This window comes from Zonotrichia leucophrys, chromosome 17, assembly GCF_028769735.1.
Source record: "Zonotrichia leucophrys gambelii isolate GWCS_2022_RI chromosome 17, RI_Zleu_2.0, whole genome shotgun sequence".
Classification (NCBI taxonomy): Eukaryota; Metazoa; Chordata; class Aves; order Passeriformes; family Passerellidae; genus Zonotrichia; species Zonotrichia leucophrys.
Genome location: NC_088186.1, coordinates 9,453,107 through 9,475,606, shown reverse-complemented (window position 1 = coordinate 9,475,606; position 22,500 = coordinate 9,453,107). Strand labels below are relative to the sequence as shown.

Genomic DNA, 22,500 nt, shown 5'->3' with positions numbered 1-22,500 from the left:
TGGACTTGGTGACCTTAAAGGTCTTGTCCAACCTAAATGATTCTCTGTGGAGCTGTAGGAACCCTTCTTTCATAACCAGAGGTGCAGGATTTGACTTTGTCTTGGGTACAGGCTCACATCAGAGCAGGTGTGAGTGGCTGTGGTGCCTGGGAGGAGCTGCAGGAACAACTCTAAAATCCCTTTGGTTTGCAAAGCAGGAGCCTGGAGCCTGCCTGGGGGCTGGAGTGGGAACAGGGGGTTAAGGGGAGCTTGGACAGCTCAGTGTCAAGGAAGGAGCTGCTTTGGCTGTGCTTGGTGTGTGCTGGGCTAGAGGGGAGCCTTTGCTGAGGCTCAGTGGTGCCAGGTGCTGTCCAAAAGGAAAATCCCTTTCCTTTGCTGCCTGCTCCTCTAGAACAGCTCTGCAGGATGTTGCTGAGCTTGTTTGGTGTCACAGGGAACAAGTGCTGTGCTTGAGTTGGTTCCTCTTCTCCAGAGGCACCCAGAGCTGTGCAAACAGAGCCTGCTCTTTGTCACTGCCTCTGTCACTACCTGTCACCTGCACAGCCTTCAGCCAGGCTGGCAGTGCTTGGGCAAAGCCCCCTGATCTGTGTGCTCCTGCTGGGAATGCGCTCCTCCTGCCCTCAAATAAAAGAGATTTTGGTCAAGAGAAATTAATTCAATAATTTCCTATTTTTTTAAAATTCTTCAATCCAAAAACTCAATTTAATTTGCCTTTTTGTTTTCCAGCATGCAAGTAAAGACCCCAAAGATGGGAGAGACAGCAGAGATCAGAAGGAGTCCAAGGAGAAGGAGTTTGAGAACATGCTGGACTTTGTGAAGCCGTTGGCGTTGCCCTCTCTCCCGGGCCTTCACCAGTCACTACCTCAGAACCAGAGCTATGTGGCCACCACCAAGGCACAGACAGGTAAAGAGGGAAGGGCTGGAATGTTGGAATCCTGAGCAGCTCCCACCTCCCAAAGCTGTGGGGCTGAGAGGGAGATGAGGAGGTTAAAAGTCTGTTAATACCTTTTTGCCACTCAGTCTCCTCCAGGGTTCCCTTCCCTTTTTATTCCTTTTCTTAGAGGAGACACTTTGATCCCTTTTCCTCTGGGATGTTCTGAAGAGGTTTCTATCAGTTCTGTAGGGCTTTGAATATCTCCACAGCTGCTTACCAAGAATTACAGCCTTATAAATAAAATTAATTGGGTTCACAGAATTTTTTAAGCGGTCTCTTCATAAATTCTGGTGAAATTTCATTACCGTGGAAGAGGAAAAAACTTCCTGCTTCCAAGGAACAGGCTGTGCAAGTGCAAACAATACCAGTGGTGCTGAAGCTGGCAGTTCCTAAAAGAGCCTGCACCGAGCATCCCTGTGCTGTGCACTCACCTCAGTCAGCAGCAGGCAGGGAGCTGCCATGGCTGCTTTGATTAGAAGGCCAAGAGGGAGACTTAACAAATTAAGACCCAATCAAAGAAGTGAAAGGAATCAAACAGACTTCCATAGGAGGTGTGAAATGAGGTGAAATGGCAAACAGCTCTTTATGTAAGGTGCCTTTTCCCTGTGTGTTCTTCAGTTACTGTCAGATTGCTTCCATTGTCAGTCGGGATTGTTGGCCTTGCAGTCTCAATTTGAGCAATTGGATTCCATTCAGCCTCCTACAACACCAGCAGCACTGCCAAATACAGGATAATTTAAGAATTTGCTGCTGTGTGTGCTGATGGAGGGGCCAGAAGGAGTGTGCAGAGGGCACTCAGGGTTTGGGCAGCCCTGGCATGAAGGTGTCTGTCTGTCTGCACATCCGTGTGTCATCTTCTGCTTGACTTGTGAATAAATCTCTTGGACTGGGAAGTTTTCCCAGGTTGTGCCCTCAGGTGTGGTTTCATAGAATCCCAGAAGGTTTGGGTTGGAAGGGACCTTAAATCCCACCCAGTGCCAGCCCTGCCATGGCAGGGACACCTCCCACTGTCCCAGGTGCTCCCAGCCCTGCCCAGCCTGTAGCCCACAACATGTGAGCACAGGGAGCTCCAACTGCATCCTGGAGTTTCCTTTGCATGGCATTCTGCTCTCAGTGCTTCTCTCAAACTGCGGGTGAAACCTGTTTAATAAGAATAGCAAAGATGTGCCTGTTTTATTTAACTGAGAACCAGGAAAGGTGGTGAGAAAACTGACTTAAAAATTTGTGCTGATCCTTTTTATTGGAATCCTTAGATGCAATATTTTTATACACATCAGAGATCTTTTCACCCCTTTCTGGGAATTCTTGTTATTTTTTACCATTGCTGCAAATGCCTCTGAATAAATCATTACTGCATATGCCTTTAAATAAATCCTTACTGCACGAGACTTAATTTTATTTAAAAAAACTTTTAGCAAAATTGCCATGAAAAAACTCACATGTAGCAGTTGTTTGGCAGCCTGTTGAAGATTTTAAATTTATTTCTGGCCTTGGGCACTGCCAGGGATCCAGGGTGGGCACCCTGTGCCAGGGCCTACCCACCCTCACAGGGAACAATTCCCAATTCCCAATATCCCATCCAGCCCTGCCCTCTGGCAGTGGGAGCCATTCCCTGTGTCCTGTCATGTCATCCCTTGTCCCCAGTCCCTCTCCCCTGCTCTCTGTCCCTTCTTTTCATTCCTGAGCAAACTTTGGGTTCCCTCTGCTCCTCTCTTGCAGCTGCTGCAGTATCTCGGAAGAAAAAGCGGAGAATGGGAACCTATAGCCTGGTTCCCAAGAAAAAGACCAAAGTGTTAAAACAGAGAACAATGATAGAGATGTTCAAGAGCATAACTCATTCCTCTGTGGGTGCCAAGGTAAGGGCAGCACTGAGCCCACTGCAGGTGTTTGTTGTCATTTCCATGTCCCTTGTTTTGGACACCAAACCCATGTGGAGGTGCAGGGTTGTCCTGGCTTGTTGGGATCAACATTTTCCCTTCTGAGTCTCCTCTTCCCTCTGGCAGCAGCTGCCTTGCTGCTTTGGGAATGACTGTTCCAGAGGGGCTGTTCAGGTACCAGTTGCTAAACAAACCTTTTCCAATGAATGTTCCCCTTCTGTCCTGTGAGTCCTGGGCAACTGGAGAGATTTCAGGCATGCCCCTTTTGTTTTGGTCCTCAAGATCTCATGTTGATGTCTGAGGCTGTACAGAAAAACACTTGGTTACTTATAAAAGTTTAGACATGGACTCACTCCTGATGAAATTCTGCTTTTGCTGCGAGCTGTGCCCTGAAGTTTTGGTCTTAGAATTCAAGGAGAACAGTGCTGGGATTTCAAGGAGTGATATGAAAATCCCAATTTGATGTAACTTCCCTTTCCATTCCCTAGAAACCTTCCTGCATCCCTCCATGCTTCAATGGGGTTCTCCTCCCCTAACCATGTGAGTCTGCAGTGACTCCTTGTGGTCCCCAGGTCCAGCAGGGTGAGGTGACAATGACAGGAGCTCTGGAGGGACACAGAGCCAGCTTTAGACTCCAAGCACAGAGGAGAATCTGGGATGGATCTCAGGAATTGATGTTGTCTTTGTGTCTCGTGTGCTTGGGTGACCTGCAGAGTGACAAGGAGCTGGGGGATGGCAGCCCCCACGTGAACGGGGAGAGCATAGATGTGGACTCTGAGGAGGAGGACTCGGATGATTTGGAAGAGGAAGATGATCATGGAGCAGATCAGGCAGCCATGTTCCCTGGGGATGACAACAGGACCTCCAAGGACAGCGCGTCCGACGCAGACAACGCCAGGAAGGTGATTCCTGTGCCCTGCTGGGGCTGGGGAGCAGCATGGGGTGGCAGGGATGGAGGGGCGTGGATTGAAGCAATTTCTAGGGATTTTCACCTGCAAGATGGCAGCAATGGTAGAAAGGCCCTTTGTGACCATTTCCCATTGCACCTGTGAGGGTCTCCCCACCTCCCCCGCAGTTCCAGCCCTACACAGTTCTGGGATCCACTCTGCAGAACCACAGCCTTGTGTAGTTCTGGGATTTCCTGAACCAATAGGAAACATCTTCCCCAAGCCTTGCTTGGGAAAGCACTTAAATAATCCAATTGCTTTTTTTCCCCCAAATTTTGATACAGAGTTCAGGCATGAGGCTGGTTCGGGATTATCAAAGAAGTTGAAATTTAGTTGGAAAACTTTATTCTGGAGTTGATTATTTTTTTCTCCCTCTGTCATCCCCACGGATGTTCCATGATGTGGTTGGAGCTCACTGGGCTCGGTGCATGTGCAGCTTGGGGCTGGGGTGCTCTGGTGTGTGTGGGCACAGCAGGATGGTGGGGGATGCTCTGCTGGGATCACCAGGGGTGTGGGGGATGCTCTGTTTGGGAGACCCGACCTGACTGACCCATTCTGTTCCTGGGCAAATGGTGGCTGCAGATCGATGATGGCGAGTCTGAGGAAGAGCAAGAGTCTGTAGAATCAGGGGAGGAGGAGGAGGATGGAGACGAGTCTGACTTGGTAAGCTGGGCTGCTAAATGTGTTTTTCAGCCCGTGGCCTGTTGATAATAATTTTTCCCCTTTGCACTGCTGCCAGAAAGAGAGAGAGAGAGAGAGCAAAGCCAAAGCGGTGCAGTTTCAAGTCTCCTTGACAAAACTCATTCTCTGAAACCACCCACACACAGAGTATTGTTTTCCACAAGGTGCTTAACCCTGATCCGTGGCACAATTAATTACATTCTGATGCTAACTAATGGGCTTTTGTTGTTTTCAATGAGGTGTTGACTGCTTTTAATCATTTGAATGTTAGCAGAGGTGTTTAAGGGTGCCTGAGTTCCTCAGATGCACTGTTGGCACCGGGTAGGAGCCAGCAAAGCTTTATCTCCAACCCCAACTTCTGCTGGGGTGGGGTTGTTCCCAGATCCACTGGCCCAGCCCACGGCCTAAATTCAATGTTCCTGGTGAGCAGTTCTTGCCAGGGAGACAAACAGCACTCAGACAGACAGACAGACAGACAGATACTCTCCCTGGGACCTTGGTCGTACAGCAACAGGTCAGGACTTTCAGCAGCTGCTGGGGATTTCTACTTTTTATTTTTAGACGGTTGGTGAAGAGAACCTGGTCATTTTTAAATTTAGGTTGTTCATTGAAGTCTCTGCCTGCCTCCTTCCCCTTTCCTTAAAAACTCTCCTTCCATAGCCTCTCAGGCTGAGGAGCCAGCATTTCAGACACCCAACTCTTCAGAAAGAGTTGAGGAAATTTTTGATGTGTTGAGCTGAAGGTGGAATCATGCTCACAGAACACACCAAGGGAATCCCTGGAGCTCTTCAGGGTCTCGTTCCCCACGCTCTGACCCTGCAGCAGCCCAGGAGGAGCAGGGGCTGGCTGGGCAGCCTGGCTCTGCTTTGGGTGGCTCAGGCCAGTCTGTTGTCCATGGCTTGGGCTGGGACTCACACCCACACTCCCAGGTGGGATCTCCATGTCCTGGACAGAGGTTGGAGCTCTGCTGAATCACTCAGCTCCCAGACAGGACTGGCTCTCACACAAACCTCTCCCCCACGAGCAGAGTGATGCAGTTGGGGTAGAGCTAGGCCCACACTCAGGGATTTTGGGGCAGCACAGACACCCTGGAGAGCCAGGGCTCAGCTCCACGTGTTCCCTCACTGGGACAGCAGGGCCTGGCACAGCTGCCTGTGGAGGCAGAGCCTGATCCAGCTGCTGGTAGTGGTACCAGGAAGTTTTCCAAGGCTTTGCTGGCAGCTGGATAAGCATCAGGAGATGACAGTTTCAGTCTGAACATGAATTTTATGATTGATGCATTAAACCCTGGCAGGGTTGGGGTGCCTGATTCCTGTTCTGATGTTGACTTTGAAACCCCACCCCAGACAACTGTGAATTTTTTGAAACCAAAACCCCAAGTCTGTTGAGATTCATACATGTGGCTGAGTATTTGCTGCATGACTGGTCTGTGCTGTGCCTGGCTCAGGGGCTGCTCTGCTGCTCTGGAGCTCAGTTCCCCTGGGTCCACTCCAGCCCTGCCAGGTGGCCCTTCAAGTGCAAAGTGGGTTTTTTGTGGAGAAACACGAATATTTGAGTTTGAAAACCCAACTGCCAGAGCTCAAGAAGCGTTGGGACAACCCTCTGAGGGACAGGGTGAGGTGTTTGTGCAGGACCAGTGTCACAGGGCTTGCAAGGGTTGCAGGATGAAGAGAGAGACGAGAATGTTGACCTCATGTTTAGAAGGTTTGATTTATTATTTTATGATATATATTACATTATGACTGTACTAAAAAGAAGGAAAAGTTCTCAGAAGGCTGGCTAAGCTAAGAATAGAAAAGGAATGAATAACAAAGGAGCTCTCTCTGATTCTGTCCCAGAGAGCTCGGTCCTTGATTGGCCATTAACTATACACATCTAACATGGGCTAATCACAGGTGCACCTGTTGCATTTTTCAGCAGCAGATAACCATTGTTTACATTCTTTTTCTGGAGCCTCAGCTTCCTAGAAGGGAAAATCTTAAAGAAAAGATTTTAATGAAAAGATATCTGTGACAGACCAGGAGCTGGACTTGGTGCTCTTTGTGGCTCCCTTACCACTCAGGATATTCTGTGATTCTACAATTAATTTTTGGGAGAAGCTGGAAGTGTGCATGTGCCTGCCCACCTGCAGTGCTGCTCATGAGCGTGGTGTGAGGGCCTCCATGGAAGAGAAAGTGCAGCCTGGCCTGCTGAGCTGACAGGAAATCCACCCCCACGTGTGCCTGGGTTTCCTTTGCAGTGCTATAAAGGCACCTTAGCAGCCCTTGGTTTCAGAGCCCTGCTGGAGCTGGGTGAGGGCTGTTCCTCAGAGGGACCCTGGTGCCACCATGCCTGACGTGCACGTGGCCTCTCTGCTTCCCCAGAGCTCCGAGTCCAGCGTCAAGAAGAAGCTGCTGAAGAGGAAAGGGAAGACAGACAGTCCATGGCTGAAACCCACCCGCAAGAGGAGGCGGAGGAATAAAAAGAAACAAGGAGGTGTGCTAGGTAATGGATGGGGGTTTGTTCCTGAATTCCACCCCAGGGAAGGACCTGAGGCCTGGGCTCACCCTTCCTTCCCAAGGCTGGCTGTGTGATGAGCCAGGCTGTGAATTGGCCCTCACTGGCAGGGGCTGCTGGTGTCACTGTCACAGCAGAACTCGTGGCTTTGTCCTTGGAATGCTGCAGGAGCTTTATTTTGTTCATCAATCCCTTTATTTTGGAGTATCCAAAAAAAGGCCTTGTGGGGCTTACAAAAAGGAGGAAAGGAATTTTATATGGGCAGATAGTGATAGGACAAGGGGGAATGGTTTGAGACTGAAAGACAGGAAATTGATGTTATCTATTCAGGAGGAATTGTTCCCTGTGAGGGTGGGCAGGCCCTGGCACAGGGTGCCCAGAGCAGCTGTGGCTGCCCCTGGATCCCTGGCAGTGCCCAAGGCCAGGCTGGGCAGGGCTGGGAGCAGCCTGGGACAGTGGGAGGTGTCCCTGCCCATGGCAGAGTTTGGAATGGGATGGGCTTTAAGGTCCCTTCCCACCCAAAGCAGTCTGGGGTTGTGTGATGTGTCCATGTGGATTCCTGTCCCATGAGCTCCAGGGAGGATGTTTAGATGCAGAAGGAAAGGAAGAACCACCCTGGAGTGGTGTTCCATTGCTTTTGTGTGAGTGCTAGTGCAGCTGAATGGAATGTGCAGCTTGGCTTTGCTCCTTGTGGAAGAACCACAAGGAAGGAGCTGCCTCGGGCCCATCCCAAGTGTGAGTGTTGTTCAAGGTCCCTCTTGTTTGTCCTGAGTCACTGAGCACCAAAAAAGATCTCAATGAGCCCTGGTGAGAGGTGAGGAGAGGCAGGATGTGATGTTTCTTCCTTGGGAAAGGTAGCAACATGGGAGAGGTAAGGTGGAAGTGCAGCTGTGCCTTCAGCCTCACTGCTGAGGTGTCATACATCCACTGCCACCAAAGGGTTTATTTTTATTCTTCTGGGTTTGCTAGTTCAGGGCAAAAAGGTGATTTTTGTATGAGCAGCTTTTTGGTACTTGTGAGTGAATTGACCATTCTTCAGCCCCTGCTCTGTGCCTGGGCTCTGTCACTCACCTGGCTCCCTCCTCTTCCTCCCAGGAGGCCATAGGGACCCTTGATCCCTGTCACAGCAAATACCTAATTCTGCATTTCACATGCAGGCTGGTTTTCTGCCCCTTCAGCTGGTCTGGAAGGGTAACCAAACCCTCTTGGCCAAGCTGGACTGGCAGAAGCCAAGCAGGAGAGAAAGCGAAGCCAAGGGAGTGCAGAGACACAGTTCCCTGTCCCACAATCCCTGCCCAGCAGAGCTCTGCCCACTTGGAGGCACAACTTGACTTTTTGTGTTTCCCCTCCCACTCAGCTGGATGTCACCTGTGCCATCCTCCTCCTGAGGTGCAGTTGGCTGTGCCTGGCCAGTGTGTACCAAGCTGGGGACAGGAGGGTGCTCCAGTCATCCCTTCCTTGTGCCCTTGCTGAGGCTGAACCCATCTCATTTATTCCCTTTCCTTGTTCCCTGCCTGGCTGGAGGTGGCACTCAGTGTGAGCAGAGCAGTGCCCAGCCATGCCCAGATGTTGGTGGCACATTCCCTGTGCTCTGCCCTCATGGTTCCCACAGGGACCCTGCACAGCCCGGGCCTCCCAGCCATGGGGTGGCTGTTCCTGTGGGGTTTTTGTGAATCCCCTGTTCCCATCCAGGTGCTGAAGCCTACAAAGCCTCGCTGGGCAGCAGGGAGGGCCCCAGCCAGGAGAACAGCATGGAGTACATGGAGGTGTCCCTGGATTCCCTGGACCTCCGGGTGAAGGGGATCCTCTCCTCACCTGCGGGAGGTGAGTGCTGGGCTGGGCTGGGCTGGGCTTGGGGTTGGGGATGGGTTGGAGGTGGGGATTGGGTTGGGGTGGAGGTTGGGTTTGGGGTTGGGATTGGGGCTGGGTTTGGAGTCAGGGCTGGGTTTGGGCTTGAATTTAAATGTGGGACCAGGTTTGGGGTTGGAACTGTGTTTGAAGTCAGGTTTGGGGTCTGGTTTGGATTTGGGGTCGGGTTTGGATTTGGGGTCGGGTTTGGGGTCCCTTTGTTCCGAGGGTGGCGCCGTTCGGGGCCCCGGCTGCCCCCTGGCGGCCACAGAGCGCGCAGAGCAACGGGAATGGGGCGGGAGCGGGATCGGGATGGGGGTTAGGGATGGGCATTAGGGATCGGGATGGGAAGGGATGGGAGTTAGGGATCAGGATAGGATGGGGATTAGGGTTGGAGATAGGATGGAATGAGTATTAGAAATCATGATGGGATGGGGATTAGGGATTGGGCATTAGGGATCGAGATGGGAGGGGGGTTAGAGATCGGGATGGGAATTAGGGATCGAGATGAGGGGGAGGATAGGCCTGGAGCGGGGATGAGTGTTGGGATAGGGATGGGGATGAGGATAGATATGGGGCTGGGTTGGGGATGAGGATGGATATGGGGCTGGGTTGGGGGTGAGGATAGATATGGGGTTGGGTTGGGGATGAGGATGGATATGGGGCTGGGTTGGAGGTGAGGATGGATATGGGGCTGGGTTGGGGGTGAGGATAGATATGGGGCTGGGTTGGAGGTGAGGATGAGGGCAGGGATGGGGCTGAGGTAGGAATGCAGCTGGGATGAGAATGAGGAGGAGATGGGAATGGGGCTGGGCTGGGGATAAGCATGAGGATAGGGGTGGGGCTGGGATGGGGATAAGAGTAGAGATGGGGCTGGGATAGAAATAGGGGTGGATTTGGATGTGGGTGAGGATAGGGAGGGTGCTGGGATGGAGTGAGGCTGTAGATGGGATCCCAGTTCCAGGTTAGCTCAGGAATGCTCTCACCAATGGTCCCAGGTACTGCCCCAGCCCTCCTGTCCCATTCAGCACCTCCCTCCATTCCCTGAAATATGCTGATTCAGCATCCCCCCAGAAGTGCTGCCACTGGATTCCCTCAGGAATGGCTCGTTCAGCCCTGGGAGGGGAAGGGGCTGGTGCTGGGCCCTGGGTGCAGAGCCCCAGCTGCTGCTCCCAGCGCTGAACTCTCCTCAGAGCCAGCATCCCCTGGCTGGATCTGCCTGTCTGTCCCCACTGCTCCCTCAAAGCTTGTCTGGCTCCTTTGATAGAGGCACTTCAAAGAGAGGGTGGGAGCCTTCCCCACCAAGGGAGGGTCAGGAGGGATGAGGGATGCTTTCACCACAGCCTCTGGATGTCAAACAGATTAGGGAAGTGACAGCTCGGAAGGAGGAATGAGCTTTGTGATTTGTGCTCCCAGAGAAAACTCTTAAACCTTTAAGATCTTGACAGGATTTTACATGAAAACAGCAAGGACTTTCCCTGGCCTTGTATGTCTTGAAATATCCCTTTGCTAGGCTTGGGCTTGCAACTTGTTGGCTGAAGGAATTCCTGATGGGATGAAAAGGGTTTGTGCTCAGCTGGCAGGGTCAGAGGCACGGGCTGGGAGCTCTGGGGGAAGCTGAGGAGGAATCTCCCCCAGGGATGAAGTAAAAACTGCAAAACCTCACAGCAAGAGAGCTCTCCATTCCCATTCTAAGGCTTGAAAAATAGCAGCAAGCTTCTTTCTCAGTGTGAGTCAATCCATAGCAGTGGGCAGGGAAAGCTTGGGATGAAAGCTTCAGGGTGAAGCATCCCCAAGGCCAAAGCATTCTGTGCTGCAAACATTGCAGAGATGGTTTGGTGCAGGTCTGGAAGAGGAGGGTAGGACTGGAATCACCCCCCTTGTCACTAGGCCAGTTTGGCAATGCTGGGTAACCCAGTGATTGATTTAAATCCAGAGGAACAGGAATATTCCCACAGTGATCCCCCTCCAAAGCCCTCATCCACCTTTCCACAGGTTTGTAAATGTTCAACATCTCAGAGGAGATGAGGAAAAGAACATTGGAGCATCTTGCTGCTTTCTTTTCCCTGGTTTGTTCTCTTTCCAAAGTAAATAATTTGTGGTTGGCTGACACCAAACAGTCCCAGGAATTTTGTTTTCCCATCTGTGTAATAAGCCTTTGCAAAGAGGAGTTTGTGCTTTCCTGATCATCTCTATTTATCACTCCACTGCCTATTCAAATTTCCAGCTCTGGGTGGTTTCCTGCAAATTTCCTCGTGCCAGAGCCCAGTGTTGTGAGGAGGAGAGAGAGGCTGATAAAACCCTGCACCTCATTGCTTGGCCTTTCTGAGGCTTTCTCAGAATAAACTGATCTTAACTTATCACTCTTGCTTTCAGCACAGCCAGCTGAGTGTGGCTGGACTTGGAAAAGTGCAGGAGGCTTTTGCAAACTCCAGCTGGGGTGGAAGGGTCTCTCTGCTAAAGCCTGGAGAGCATTGACATGGAATGGGAAGGTGTCACAGGGTGTTGGTGGAATGAATCCTTTCTCCTGGCAGAGAACTGGAGTTAAGTCCCTGTTTTTCTGTGCCCCAGGTCTCTCCAATGGCCCTGAAGCCATGGAAGTGGATGGTCTGCAGGAGGTGCCCCTGTGCAGCTGTCGGATGGAAACCCCCAAAAGCAGAGAGATCACCACCCTAGCCAACAACCAGTGCATGGCCACAGAGAGCGTGGACAACGAGGTAGGAGCCTGTCCTTTAGCTCCCCACAGCCTTTCCTGCTGAGGACAAGGCCAGACAGGGTGACAGCTGTGCCAGGAGCACGTGTGGGGTCACCCAGGGGCTCTGGGCCTAGGCTGGGACCCACTGGTGTGAGGAGTGGCAGGGTCCGTGTCCCCCAGCACTGTGTGCCTGTCCCAGCCCTGGGTGAGGCCACTGGGGAGGGAGCAGCTCTGAGCCTGCACTGGGAGAGGCTCTGGGTGCCTCTCCTGGGCTTGTCCTGGCCTGTGAGGCTGCATGGGGTTGATGTAACATTCACACCTCAGGCTCAGATTCAGGAACCTGCAGCAGAGGGAGAAAACCACTCAAGGACTGGAGCTGCTTTCCCTTGACTGTGCAGGACCTGCTGCAAACCTTTCTGTGGCCGGGTGTTGAGTTCAGGAGCTTGGCATGGCTCTGCTGCCCCAGCCTTTCTCTGTCCTCCTCTCTTTCTGTCCCAAAGCTTCCACCCAGGTCTGACAGGGATTGCACTCGATGCCTTTGGGTCACAGCCAGGCTGCTTGGGCTCTGCTGGTTCCAGAAGTGTGGAAGGGAGTGGCAGAAGTGACTCCATTCCACAACCTGGAAAGGGACAACTGCAGGACAGGAATGCTCTTGATGGATTCTCCTTTCACTGGGTTTCTCTTCAGCTTCAGCCTCACTGCAGCACTGTCACACTCACCAGTGGTAGCACAAGGAGTGAGAATACCCCTAGTTCTCCTCTAGGATCCCAGGAGAAGGGTGGATGGAGGGACAAAGGGATAATCAGGTTTGTAGACCAGCTCTGCTTCTGTTAGTATGTGCTGGTACCTGCAGAGAGAGGAATTTCCAAAGAGTGGCAAAATTGATTCATTAAAGAGAAAATGTCCTGGGAGACTCATCAGAGAGAGGGGGGACCCCAGGGTTTCTAAACAAACACAAGGTGTGTGAAGGAATTGCTGCTCCTGGCTATGGTGAGTTGACAGTTCTGTCCCTGGATAAATCACAGGGAGGAATAGCAAAGGCCATGCTTTATGTTAGATTCTTTTTGATAATGGGATAAGTGACTCAGAGTTGTTAGAGGAATATTATATGTGTGAATAGTGGCTTCTCCAGACTGTCATGTCCTTGGAGAGTGTTATAAATAGTCATGAGCACCCTGCTGCACTCTCTAATGGTTGGAAAATAGCAATTAATCATGTTGAACTTGTTCTAGAGTTTCTAACAAATAATAAAGTGTGGCATAACAGCTCAGGGTCTTCCTCACATGGGTAATGCAGCTTTCCACCTGTCAGTGGAATTTGCTCAGCTCAGTGAAATTCCTCCTCAGGAAAGGATCCATGGTCCCCTTGTGCCACCCTGCAGCCCCTGGGCTCGGGGTGGGGACAGGGATCAGTCTGGCCAAGGTGTCCCAACCACAGGAAATCTCTGCAGCTGGAATTTGGGAAAGCTGAACAGGAGATGCTGAGGTGAATGATGAGCCTAGGATAAAATCCATTCTCTTTTCCCACAGGGATGTTGTGTGTGCAGGAGTGGAATTTAAAAAAAATTAGAGATAAAGTTTAGTTTTGTTGAGAAAAAGCAGCAAATCCTTGGCTGGAGCAGAGGGACAGTGTGTGGCACTGAGTCCCTGACTGACTCTGTCATGAGCACAATAAATTCTCCACCTTCCCTCCAAGGGACCCTTCCTTGGAGCAGCCTTTCACCTTGATATTCCTAGTTTATAATTCTCCTTTGCCAGATGTTTGGGGAAAGCAAGATTATTATCAAGAGGAGCTTGAAACAGACACAAGGAGTGTCCTGTCATGCTGGCAGGTGACAGTGGTGGCTGCAGGAGGTGCTGCTCCCTCTTGGAGCAGCAGAGTGAGGAGCACTGGCTGGGGACAGGAAACCCCAGTCCTGGAACCTGCTGCCAGTCACAGGACATGGCGGGGCAGGAGAAGGAATGGAGTGATAGGAAAAGGGGATGGCTTCAAGCTGAAGGAGGACAGGTGAAGATTGGTAAGGAATTGTGAGGGTGCTGAGGCCCTGGCACAGGTGCCCAGAGCAGCCCCTGGATCCCTGGCAGTGCCCAAGGCCAGGCCGGACAGGGCTGGGAACAGCCTGGGACAGTGGAAGGTGTGGAAGGGGTGGAAGTGGATGAGCTTTAAGGTCCCTTCCCACCCAAACCATGCCATGATTCTGTGATCCTGTGATTTTTAAACCCAGAGCTGTAGATTGGTGAAATCCTTTGGAAAACCCGCTCCAAACATGACTTTAGCTGAGCTCTCATCAAAGCCTGGCTCTTCATCCCTGTGGTCTGGGCAGGGGCCAGCGCTGGAAGCAGTACAGACGATAACTTCACTGGCAATGAGGAGCAATTATTTTCCCCTCTATCTTCCTGTGCCTGGGAGTTTTGAGCAGTAACAAGATTTAGTGTGCATGGTCTCCTTCTCTTGGTCACTGACACCCGCTCTTCCTGGCAAGAGGAGAGTGTGTGTTGTGTGAGTCAGGCCCCTGGGACTGCCCCTTCTGCTGCTTGGCTGTTGCCTATTTCCAGTTATCATTTTGTTGTTGTTGTTGTTGTTGTTGCAAGGAACAAATGACTCGGGGTGCACATGCATGTTAGTTAGTAAATGATGCATTCCTTCCTGAGAGCAGCTTTCACAGCTTCCTGCTGCACTGCTAATGCTCTCTGGCACACAGCTGAATCCCTGTGAAAAAGCCAGGGCTCCTCGAGGAGCAGTGTGCAAAAATCTTCCTCTGCACAAGCACAGGGAGTGGTGTGGTCTGCAGTAATTTCATTGCCTTTAATTTCTCCTGTTCCAGCTGGGCCGATGCACAAACAGTGTGGTTAAGTATGAACTGATGCGCCCGTCTAACAAAGTCCAGCTTTTGGTGCTGTGTGAGGACCATAGAGGGAGGATGGTGAAACACCAGTGTTGCCCTGGCTGTGGATACTTTTGCACTGCAGTAAGTTCGTGCTCTCAATCCAGGGAAGGGGGTACCTGTTGCAACAGCTGGAAGCTGAAAGTGGAGATGGTCCCTAAAGGGGTGTCCTGACTTCCTGGCATCAGCCCCACCTCGTTCCACAGCACGTCAGGAGGTGTTTTCAATAGGAATGTGTGTGAGGGCAGCTGAAATCGTCACCTTGATCTTCCTGGAGACCCCCAAGGGGTGTTACCAAAGGGATTTCATATGCTGGAAGTCTTGCCTTTGGAATTCCTTTGGAACAAGGGTTGGTTGTTTTTCTTTGTGTACAGATCAATCACATCCAAAAAAATGTCTTAGCTTGGTTTGTAAATGAAGTTGTGCCCCCACCTCTGTGTGCCCTCAGGATGGGGATCCTGAGTGATGGCACTGGACCAAGGCAGCGTTGGAGATCTCAATTAGCTTAGATATTAGGAAGATTAAATATTAGGCAGGAATTCTCCCCTGTGAGGGTGGCACAGGGTGCCCAGAGCAGCTGTGGCTGCCTCTGGATCTCTGGAAGTGTCCAAGGCCAGGCTGGACAGGGTACCCAGAGCAGCCTGGGACAGTGGGAGGTGTCCCTGCCCATGGCAGGGGGGTGGAACCACATGAGATTCAAGGTTCCTTCCAACTCAAACCACGCTGTGATCTCCTGCTGCTTCTTCCACCTGTGCCACTGAGGCTTTTAAGGGACTTGCTGCAGTCCTTTGGTGGCCAGTGTCCTGCTTTGCCTGTGGATAAAGCTGAAAGGCACCAACTGAGGCCTCATGGAGTGATGATGAGGCTTAATTGTGTGATGCTGGTATTCTTCAAGATGACTCAAGGAAAGATGCTGCAGTTGTCTCAAGCATTATTGTAGTAAGTGGAGCCATCCTGGGTTTTCTTGCTGAGTCAAAGATCATTTAGGAGATAAAACCCTCAAAACCCTTCTAGGCATTTGCAAAGCTGAAATAGAGTTAATTAGATTGCTTGGGAGGACTGGATTCAGGAGAAGAGGGGGTTTGGCTGGCCTTTCCTTGCACTCTCTTCCATCTCTCAGTGCTGTGTGCTGGTGCACAGAGGTGAACCTGGAGTGTTTGTCTGTGCCACCATCACCAACCCAGAGCACAGCAGGGCTTCAGGCAGCACTGGCACCACAGGCAGGGAGCTCTGGGCTCCTGCACAGCAGTTGCAGGGACTTTGCTAGAAAGGGAAAATAATTTTAGGAGGAATTGTCCAGTTTGTTTGCATGAACAGTCAGCTTGTTTGGGTTCATTAGGCTGGCCCAGGCAGAAGAGTGACATAATTTGGGTTACAGTGGGATCAATGACAGGTTCTTGCATGGTTTTTGTACAGCTGTGTTTCAGGTAGTTTTAGTGCTGGCTCAGCACAGGTCTGAAGGTTTCTTTTCCAGTTTTGGGGGCGTCCTTACAGTGCACTGGCACTTCTAGAGACACAAGCGAGAACTTCAAGCGTTAGAGGGAAGAGCTGGAAATTGGGACTTCTTTGTTCTGTTTCCCAAACACAATTCCAAATCTTGCTTTGCAGTCTTTAACCAAGTGAGTTTTTCCCCCTTTACCTTGGTTTTGTTCTCTTCTAAAGAAGTGGCAGTGCTTGCTTTACTGTACTGGACGCAGCAGGGCCGAGAGAGGTGGTGAGGAGTGGCATGGAGCGTGTGAAGGGGCGAGCCACGGGCCCAGCAGGGGCTGAATTCCCTTCTCTGTGGTTTTTTAAGGGCACTTTCATGGAGTGTCAGCCCGAGAGCAGCATCTCCCACCGCTTCCACAAGAGCTGTGCCTCGCAGGTGAACGACACCAGCTACTGCCCTCACTGCGGGGAGGAGGCCTCCAAGGCCAAGGAGGTGACAATAGCCAAGGCTGACACCACTTCCACGGTGTCCCTGAGCTACGAGCAGCAGAAACCTGCAGCTGTGGAGGGCAGGGCCGACACCACCACGGGGAGGTGAGCACGGGGGTGTGGGGGGATCTCAAAGCTCCTGCCAGGCCAGGCTTTGGTGGGAGTGGTTGGGCGCCTCCTGATGGGCTGGGGGTGGCTCAGCTGCAGGAATCTGCTGGGGGGTTTTGGGTCTGAGGCAGAGGCTCTGGAGGGTGGGGGGTTCAGGAGTTAAACCATTCCTTCCTCTTATTGTTAGGAATGGAATAACAGTGGAATTAGTTGATGCTGTCAGGTTTGCTCAGTGACAGCCATTCCCCATCTGCAGCTCCTGACTCGCACCCATGAGAGGAGGAAAACACAAATTAAACCAGTCCTATTGGAATTCTGCTCTGAGTTAAACCATTCAGGAGTTAAACCATTCCTTCCTCTTATTGTTAGGAATGGAATAACAGTGGAATTAGTTGATGCTGTCAGGTTTGCTCGGTGACAGCCATTCCCCATCTGCAGCTCCTGACTCGCACCCATGAGAGGAGGAAAACACAAATTAAACCAGCCCTGTGTTGAACTCTGCTCTGACTTCCCATGCCATCTGGCCTTGTTTAGGTGGCTTTAAGACTTGTCCCATGTGCCTGGGTCTCCTGTAGCACAGAGTACATCAAGATGTAGTCAGAGGGCAGTGTAATTCCTTTCTGGGGCAAGTTCTTACCGAAAAAGCTGTAAAATTTATTGGTTTGGGTTTCAATTTCAGTTACACTTATCTGTATTTAAAATGCATTTGCTTTTCTTTTTTGGCATGAGAGAAACATTGTTGTGTGTTTTTAATGGTTGTGCTTTGGCTGTCTCTCATTTTTCCTCCTCAGTGGCACTGGGACGAGGTTGTCAGAGGAAGACAAGCCAGAAAGTTCTGCTGCTGAAGGGTTTGACATCCCTGGGTCTTCAGTTTTTCCAAAGCCTACTACTAGCTTGACCCAGGGACCAGTGAAAGAAACTCTGGAAAGTGCCCTGATTGCCCTGGACTCTGAAAAGTAAGAAAAAGACCATTGGGTCACTCCAGTTCCCAGCAAAGTTGCTTAGCCTAGAGAAAAGGAGATTTGGCTTTTCTGGATTTTGGTCCAGCTCAGAGCTTTTTTTGTTCACTTCACTCATTAGTCATCCCCAACAGATTTGGGAGAACTGTAACAGCTCTAAATGTCTTATTGATTTCTCTGGAGGATTTAGTTCTTCACTGGCTCTTCAGCTGCAGCTGGAACTTCTGGGAGCTCCTGTTCACAGCAGTGAGACCCAGAATCTGTTGCTAAACAGATCCAGCCCTCACTGGAACAGGACTGCCTGGGGCTGGAGCTGGAAGTTTTACCAGCTTTTTAAAACCTCCTTTTGGAGACTTGTTTTTCTGTATCAGAGGATCATGGAATGGTTTGGGTTGGAACTGACCTTAAAGCTCATCCAGTTCCACCCCTGCCATGGCAGGGACACCTCCCACTGTCCCAGGCTGCTCCCAGCCCTGCCCAGCCTGGCCTTGGGCACTGCCAGGGATCCAGGGGCAGCCCCAGCTGCTCTGGGCACCCTGTGCCAGGGCCTGCCCACCCTCACAGGGAAGGATTTATTTCATATATTTAATTCTAAATTTCCTGTCTTTCAGTTTGAAGCCATTCCCTGTGTCCTGTCCCTCCATCCCTTGTCCCCGGTCCCTCTCCAGCTCTCCTGGAGCCCCTTCAGGCCCTGACAGGGGCTCTGAGCTCTCCCTGGAGCACCCCCAGCTCTCCCAGCCTGGCTCCAGAACAGAGGGGCTCCAGCCCTTGGAGCATCTCAGGGACCTCTCTGGATTCACTCCAGAGCTCCAGATCCTCCTCATGTTTGGGATCCCAGATTTGGAGCCAGCTCTGCAGGTGGGGTCTCACCTGAGCATGGGGGCAGAGGGGCAGAGCTCCCCCTGCCCTGCTGCCCACGCTGGGGGATGAGCCCAGAACTTGGTCAGGCCCAGGGGTGGCAGTGAGGGGTGGCAGTGAGTGAGGGTGACATTCCTGTCCTTTCCTGGGCACTAATTCCTCCTCTCTCCCCTCCTGCAGGCCCAAGAAGCTGCGGTTCCACCCGAAGCAGCTCTACTTCTCTGCCAGGCAAGGGGAGCTGCAGAAGGTGCTGCTGATGCTGGGTAGGTGCCTCCTGCCCAGGCCAGGGCCTGGCTGGCAGCACTCCCAGCTCCTGCCAGGCAGTGCCAGCAGCCACTTCCCAGCAGGGCACCACGTCATCTCCCCAGGGCCCTGGGAGCAGGGACTGCTGTGGGTGATGTGTCATTGGGAGGGCTGCATCTCTCTGGGAAATGGGCTCTGATCCCCACCTGTGTCTGCTTTGAGCATGGTTTATCCATGCTGCTTGTGTCCCCACAGTCACCTCCATGTGGCTTTCCCACCCCTCTCCATGCCTGGGGTACATATTTGCATCCAGTAGAGAGGGAATGGATGGAGTCACTTTAAACCAAGGTGGAGTCAGTTTAAACCAAGATCCATCTGCAAGAAAGCAAAAAAGGAAGAGCCTTCAATCCATGGGGTTTGTTTTGGGGTGCAGAGGTGCCTATCAGCAGATGTCTTTGAGGTGCCTATCTGAGATGTCAGATTTGAGCTGCTGAGCTTGTTTTTAGCATCCAATATTCCCCAGGAATTTCCCCCTCTGAAGGACACAGTGTTTCACAAGGATGCTTCCTTTCCACTCCAGTACTTTGTACATTTTTGGATGCTTTCTGTTCTTGCCCTTTATCAGTTCCTTCTTTTTTTTTTTTTTTGTCTAGCAAGTGTTTGCTCCATTGTTCCTGTTTTCAATAGCACAGAAATGTTATTCATTGATATTTAACTACAGCCTCATCATACACAACATGTTATCATGCCCAGACATCTTTGTCTGGCTGTCAGCATCATCTGTCAGTCTCTGCACAGCTGTGAGAATCTCTGGCCAGATCCTGAGCCTGTGTGGACAAATTCCATCCATGTTGCAGCTCTGTATTTGCAGGGGTGCGAAAAGGATCACTAATATTAATTTCAGTTAATAGTGGTGAGACAGAGCCCAGCTCTTTGTTGTTCCCAATTTCTGGGTTGCTTTAAACCAAGCAGTGGTTTTTTTCTTTTTTTATCTTTGTGTGGTGTTTGTTGTTTTTGAGATGAGTTGTGAGGCCAAGGGATGTGGCCTTTGGAGAGATAGTAATGCCTTAAAACGGTATTGAATTCCATGGTGTTTGCAAGCTCTGGGTTTGAGGGCTGTTTGCATATTGAATGTGCAGGGGACTGCCCTGAGAGCTTTCTGGTGAAATGTGCAGTGAGACGTGAGCAGGGCTGAGGATGGGCTGGGAATCCATCCTTTAACAGCCTTCAGCTGAGACGTGATTCCCCTGTTACACTTCAGCCTCTGAACTGTGCTTGAAAGTGTCTCTGCTCTGTTTTGCAGTGGATGGGATTGACCCTAATTTTAAAATGGAGCATCAGAGTAAGAGAACCCCTCTCCATGCTGCTGCCGAGTCTGGCCACGTGGACATCTGCCACATGCTCATTCAGGTCTGTCTGCACAAACCATTTCTGTGGGCTTGGTCTGCCCCACATGGAAAACAGCAGGGGAAAATCCCTCCTGTAAAAACCTCCTCAGTCCCAGGGTTTGCTGAGGGAGGAGTGGGGCAGAGTAATGGGAGGGCACAGCTGGGATTGTCCTGCTGGAATTGTCCTGTTCTCCAGGCAAGGAGCAGGGGAGATTTGGTGCAGGGCACTGTGGGCAGGTGGGGATCTGTGCCTAAGCACAGCCAGGGCACTGCCAGATGTGCCAGCACTGCCAGATGTGCTGCCAGGCTGCAGGAGATCTCCAAGCTCTTGGTTTTGATCTCCAAGCCAGGTTGCTCTTGGTGATGAGGGCCTGGGAGCTGCCAGGCCCTGCCTTCCCTTCTGTCAGAACCTGAGGAGCTCCAGCAGGATTTTCCTCTGCAGCATAAATGTCTCACATGTGGAAAGGAGTGGAGGGAGGATGGAAGTTTGGTTTGTTGCCTGAGATTTGGATTCTAACTGAGGGAAGATGTTTAAAGCTGTAGGGATGTTGTTGAGCCTGCTCCAAAACAATGTGAGGAAGAAAAAGAAGGATTAAAAATTTAGTTTTCCTTTCTTGTGCTGGTGTACCTGGTCTGGAGTGACTGGAATTGTGTTTTGTTTATGCTGTGGGATAGGGAAACCTCAAAGGGCTGTTGAGAAGGCAGCAGTGACTGGCCCTTGGAAATTATCCTGCTGGGCTGCTGCATTTCAGCACCTGGAATTGGAGGCTTTCAGGTACTGTTTGAAACCAGCATTGGACCTCCCTGGCTGCTCTGACTGAAATTACTGCATGTGATGACAGTGGAATGAGGAAAAGGAGCAAAACTTGTGAGATATCACAAAAAATTTAAATATCAGAAGGGTTGGTTTGTGTCCAAAGTGCTTCATCTTGTCTCCCCCTGAGGTCTGGCTCCTGCAGCAGCCCAGGGTTTGGCTGGGGATGGCCCCAGTTTGTTCCACTTGAAATGCTTCTCCTCTGCCCTGGTTTAAAGAGCTCTGGCTGGGGAAAAGAGTCAAAACAAAGGAATTCAGTGGGAGGCACCTGAAAGCAGCTCCTTGTGCCAGGTGAACCTGAGTCAGCTGCTGTGAACAGGTCTGAGCCTCACACACCCCCCTGCCAAGAGCTGTGGTGTGTCTGGGACCTTTTGGGTTTGAGTTTTGGGTGGTTCCTGAGCTCAGCCAAGGCCTGAAGCAGGCAGGATAACCTGACAGAGCCATGGTTTGGAAGCAGTGAGATGTTGTTGGAGGCACTCTGGGCTGAGCTGAACAGATGCTCAGAGACCTCTGTGGAACTGCCACTGACTTCCACGGGAATATTGAGCCAATCCCCAGGATATTCTTTACAGCTCCTGCTCTGTTGCCACCAGCAAGTTGTTCCTACTGCTTGTGACATTGAGAGGAGCTGGTTGTTGGAGGCTAAATCATAGACCAGGGAAAACAAAGCTGCTGGAAGAAGGAGGAGGCTGGCTTTTCCAAATTGTTACACAAACAATATCTAGAAAGTAGGAGTACAAAATCTGGTAATAACAGGAGTTATTGAACACCAGCTGTTGGCTTCCTTACAGCTCCTTCCTGGCTGGGAAGGCAGGAGAGGGGGCAGGCAGTGTGTGCTGTTTGCAGAGCAGGTGGACTTGCACTGCCTTCTTTCCTCATTCTATTTCTTCTTTTTTTATTCTTTTTTATTCTTTTTTATTCTTTTTTTTTCTTCCCTGTTTAATATGGTTAAATTTCAGGAGAAAATCTTGTTATTAAATCTCTACTCCCACATCCTTCTCCTGCTAACTGTGCTTGTCCTTGCCTTGCCTCCCAACAGGCTGGTGCCAACATTGACACCTGCTCTGAGGACCAGAGGACCCCCCTGATGGAAGCAGCAGAAAACAACCACCTGGAAACTGTGAAATACCTGATCAAGGCTGGAGCACTAGTAGATCCCAAGGTAGGAATTTATTCCTTCCCTTTTTCTCCTGAGGAAGCCTCTGTCCAACATTTCTTCCTTGAAGTTTTGGGTGGAAGTGCGCAGGCTGAGGAGAATGAGCTGGTTTGTCTTGGAATGGAGGCTGGGGGTGTCATAATCTCATTTTTCTGCTGGCCATGAGCTGTTTGGGGCAAGTGTTGCCACTTGTCCCTTTAGTTTGTGGCACCAAATGTCAGGGGGATTTGGTTTCACAGGTTTTAGTGTCACAAATCCACTGCAATGGAGTTGGATTTCAGAGTTCCCTTCTCTGTAGGCTCTAATAATGAGAGTTTTGGGGTGATGTTTTAAAATTGGCTGGTAATTAGGTGCTTGCCAAGCCAGGAAAAATGACAGAGGAAGCTTTCCCTTCCAAAGAACTGATGTGTGGATTCTTGCACTCATGCTGCAGTGGCAAAATTGAACCCCATCCTTAAACTCTACCCCTTAATTTAAACCAAAACAATAAAATGCAGCTGTCTCTTTGCCTTTAGCATGCTCTGGATGCTTTGCAATCTTGGAAAATACACAGACCATTTATTAGTCCCATAAATCAGATGCTGTTTGGAGCACAGGAACCCTCCCCATGCAAACTTATTGTCACAACCTGCTGCTCATGGCTGGGTTTGGGAAGGCAGCACTGCACAAGGTATCAGGTGCTGCCCAGTCCAGGC

At 51.0% G+C, this 22,500-nt stretch overlaps 1 protein-coding gene across 10 annotated transcripts in view; it reads left to right on the top strand.

The window, feature by feature from the left end:
- The window catches only part of EHMT1 (euchromatic histone lysine methyltransferase 1), a 123,691-nt gene that overhangs the window by 77,130 nt on the left and 24,061 nt on the right, over positions 1–22,500 (top strand). For 8 of the 10 annotated variants that reach the window (XM_064727575.1, XM_064727577.1, XM_064727576.1 and 5 more), the window contains 13 exons: positions 727–904; positions 2,654–2,790; positions 3,525–3,713; positions 4,341–4,421; positions 6,803–6,923; positions 8,628–8,759; positions 11,355–11,500; positions 14,303–14,446; positions 16,158–16,384; positions 17,179–17,343; positions 18,385–18,467; positions 19,751–19,857; positions 21,689–21,811. In XM_064727575.1, coding sequence (XP_064583645.1) covers positions 727–904; positions 2,654–2,790; positions 3,525–3,713; positions 4,341–4,421; positions 6,803–6,923; positions 8,628–8,759; positions 11,355–11,500; positions 14,303–14,446; positions 16,158–16,384; positions 17,179–17,343; positions 18,385–18,467; positions 19,751–19,857; positions 21,689–21,811 — 1,833 coding nt within the window. The remainder of the gene's footprint in view (positions 1–726; positions 905–2,653; positions 2,791–3,524; positions 3,714–4,340; positions 4,422–6,802; positions 6,924–8,627; positions 8,760–11,354; positions 11,501–14,302; positions 14,447–16,157; positions 16,385–17,178; positions 17,344–18,384; positions 18,468–19,750; positions 19,858–21,688; positions 21,812–22,500) is intronic. The other 2 variants (XM_064727583.1, XM_064727582.1) reach the window with 1 other exon arrangement.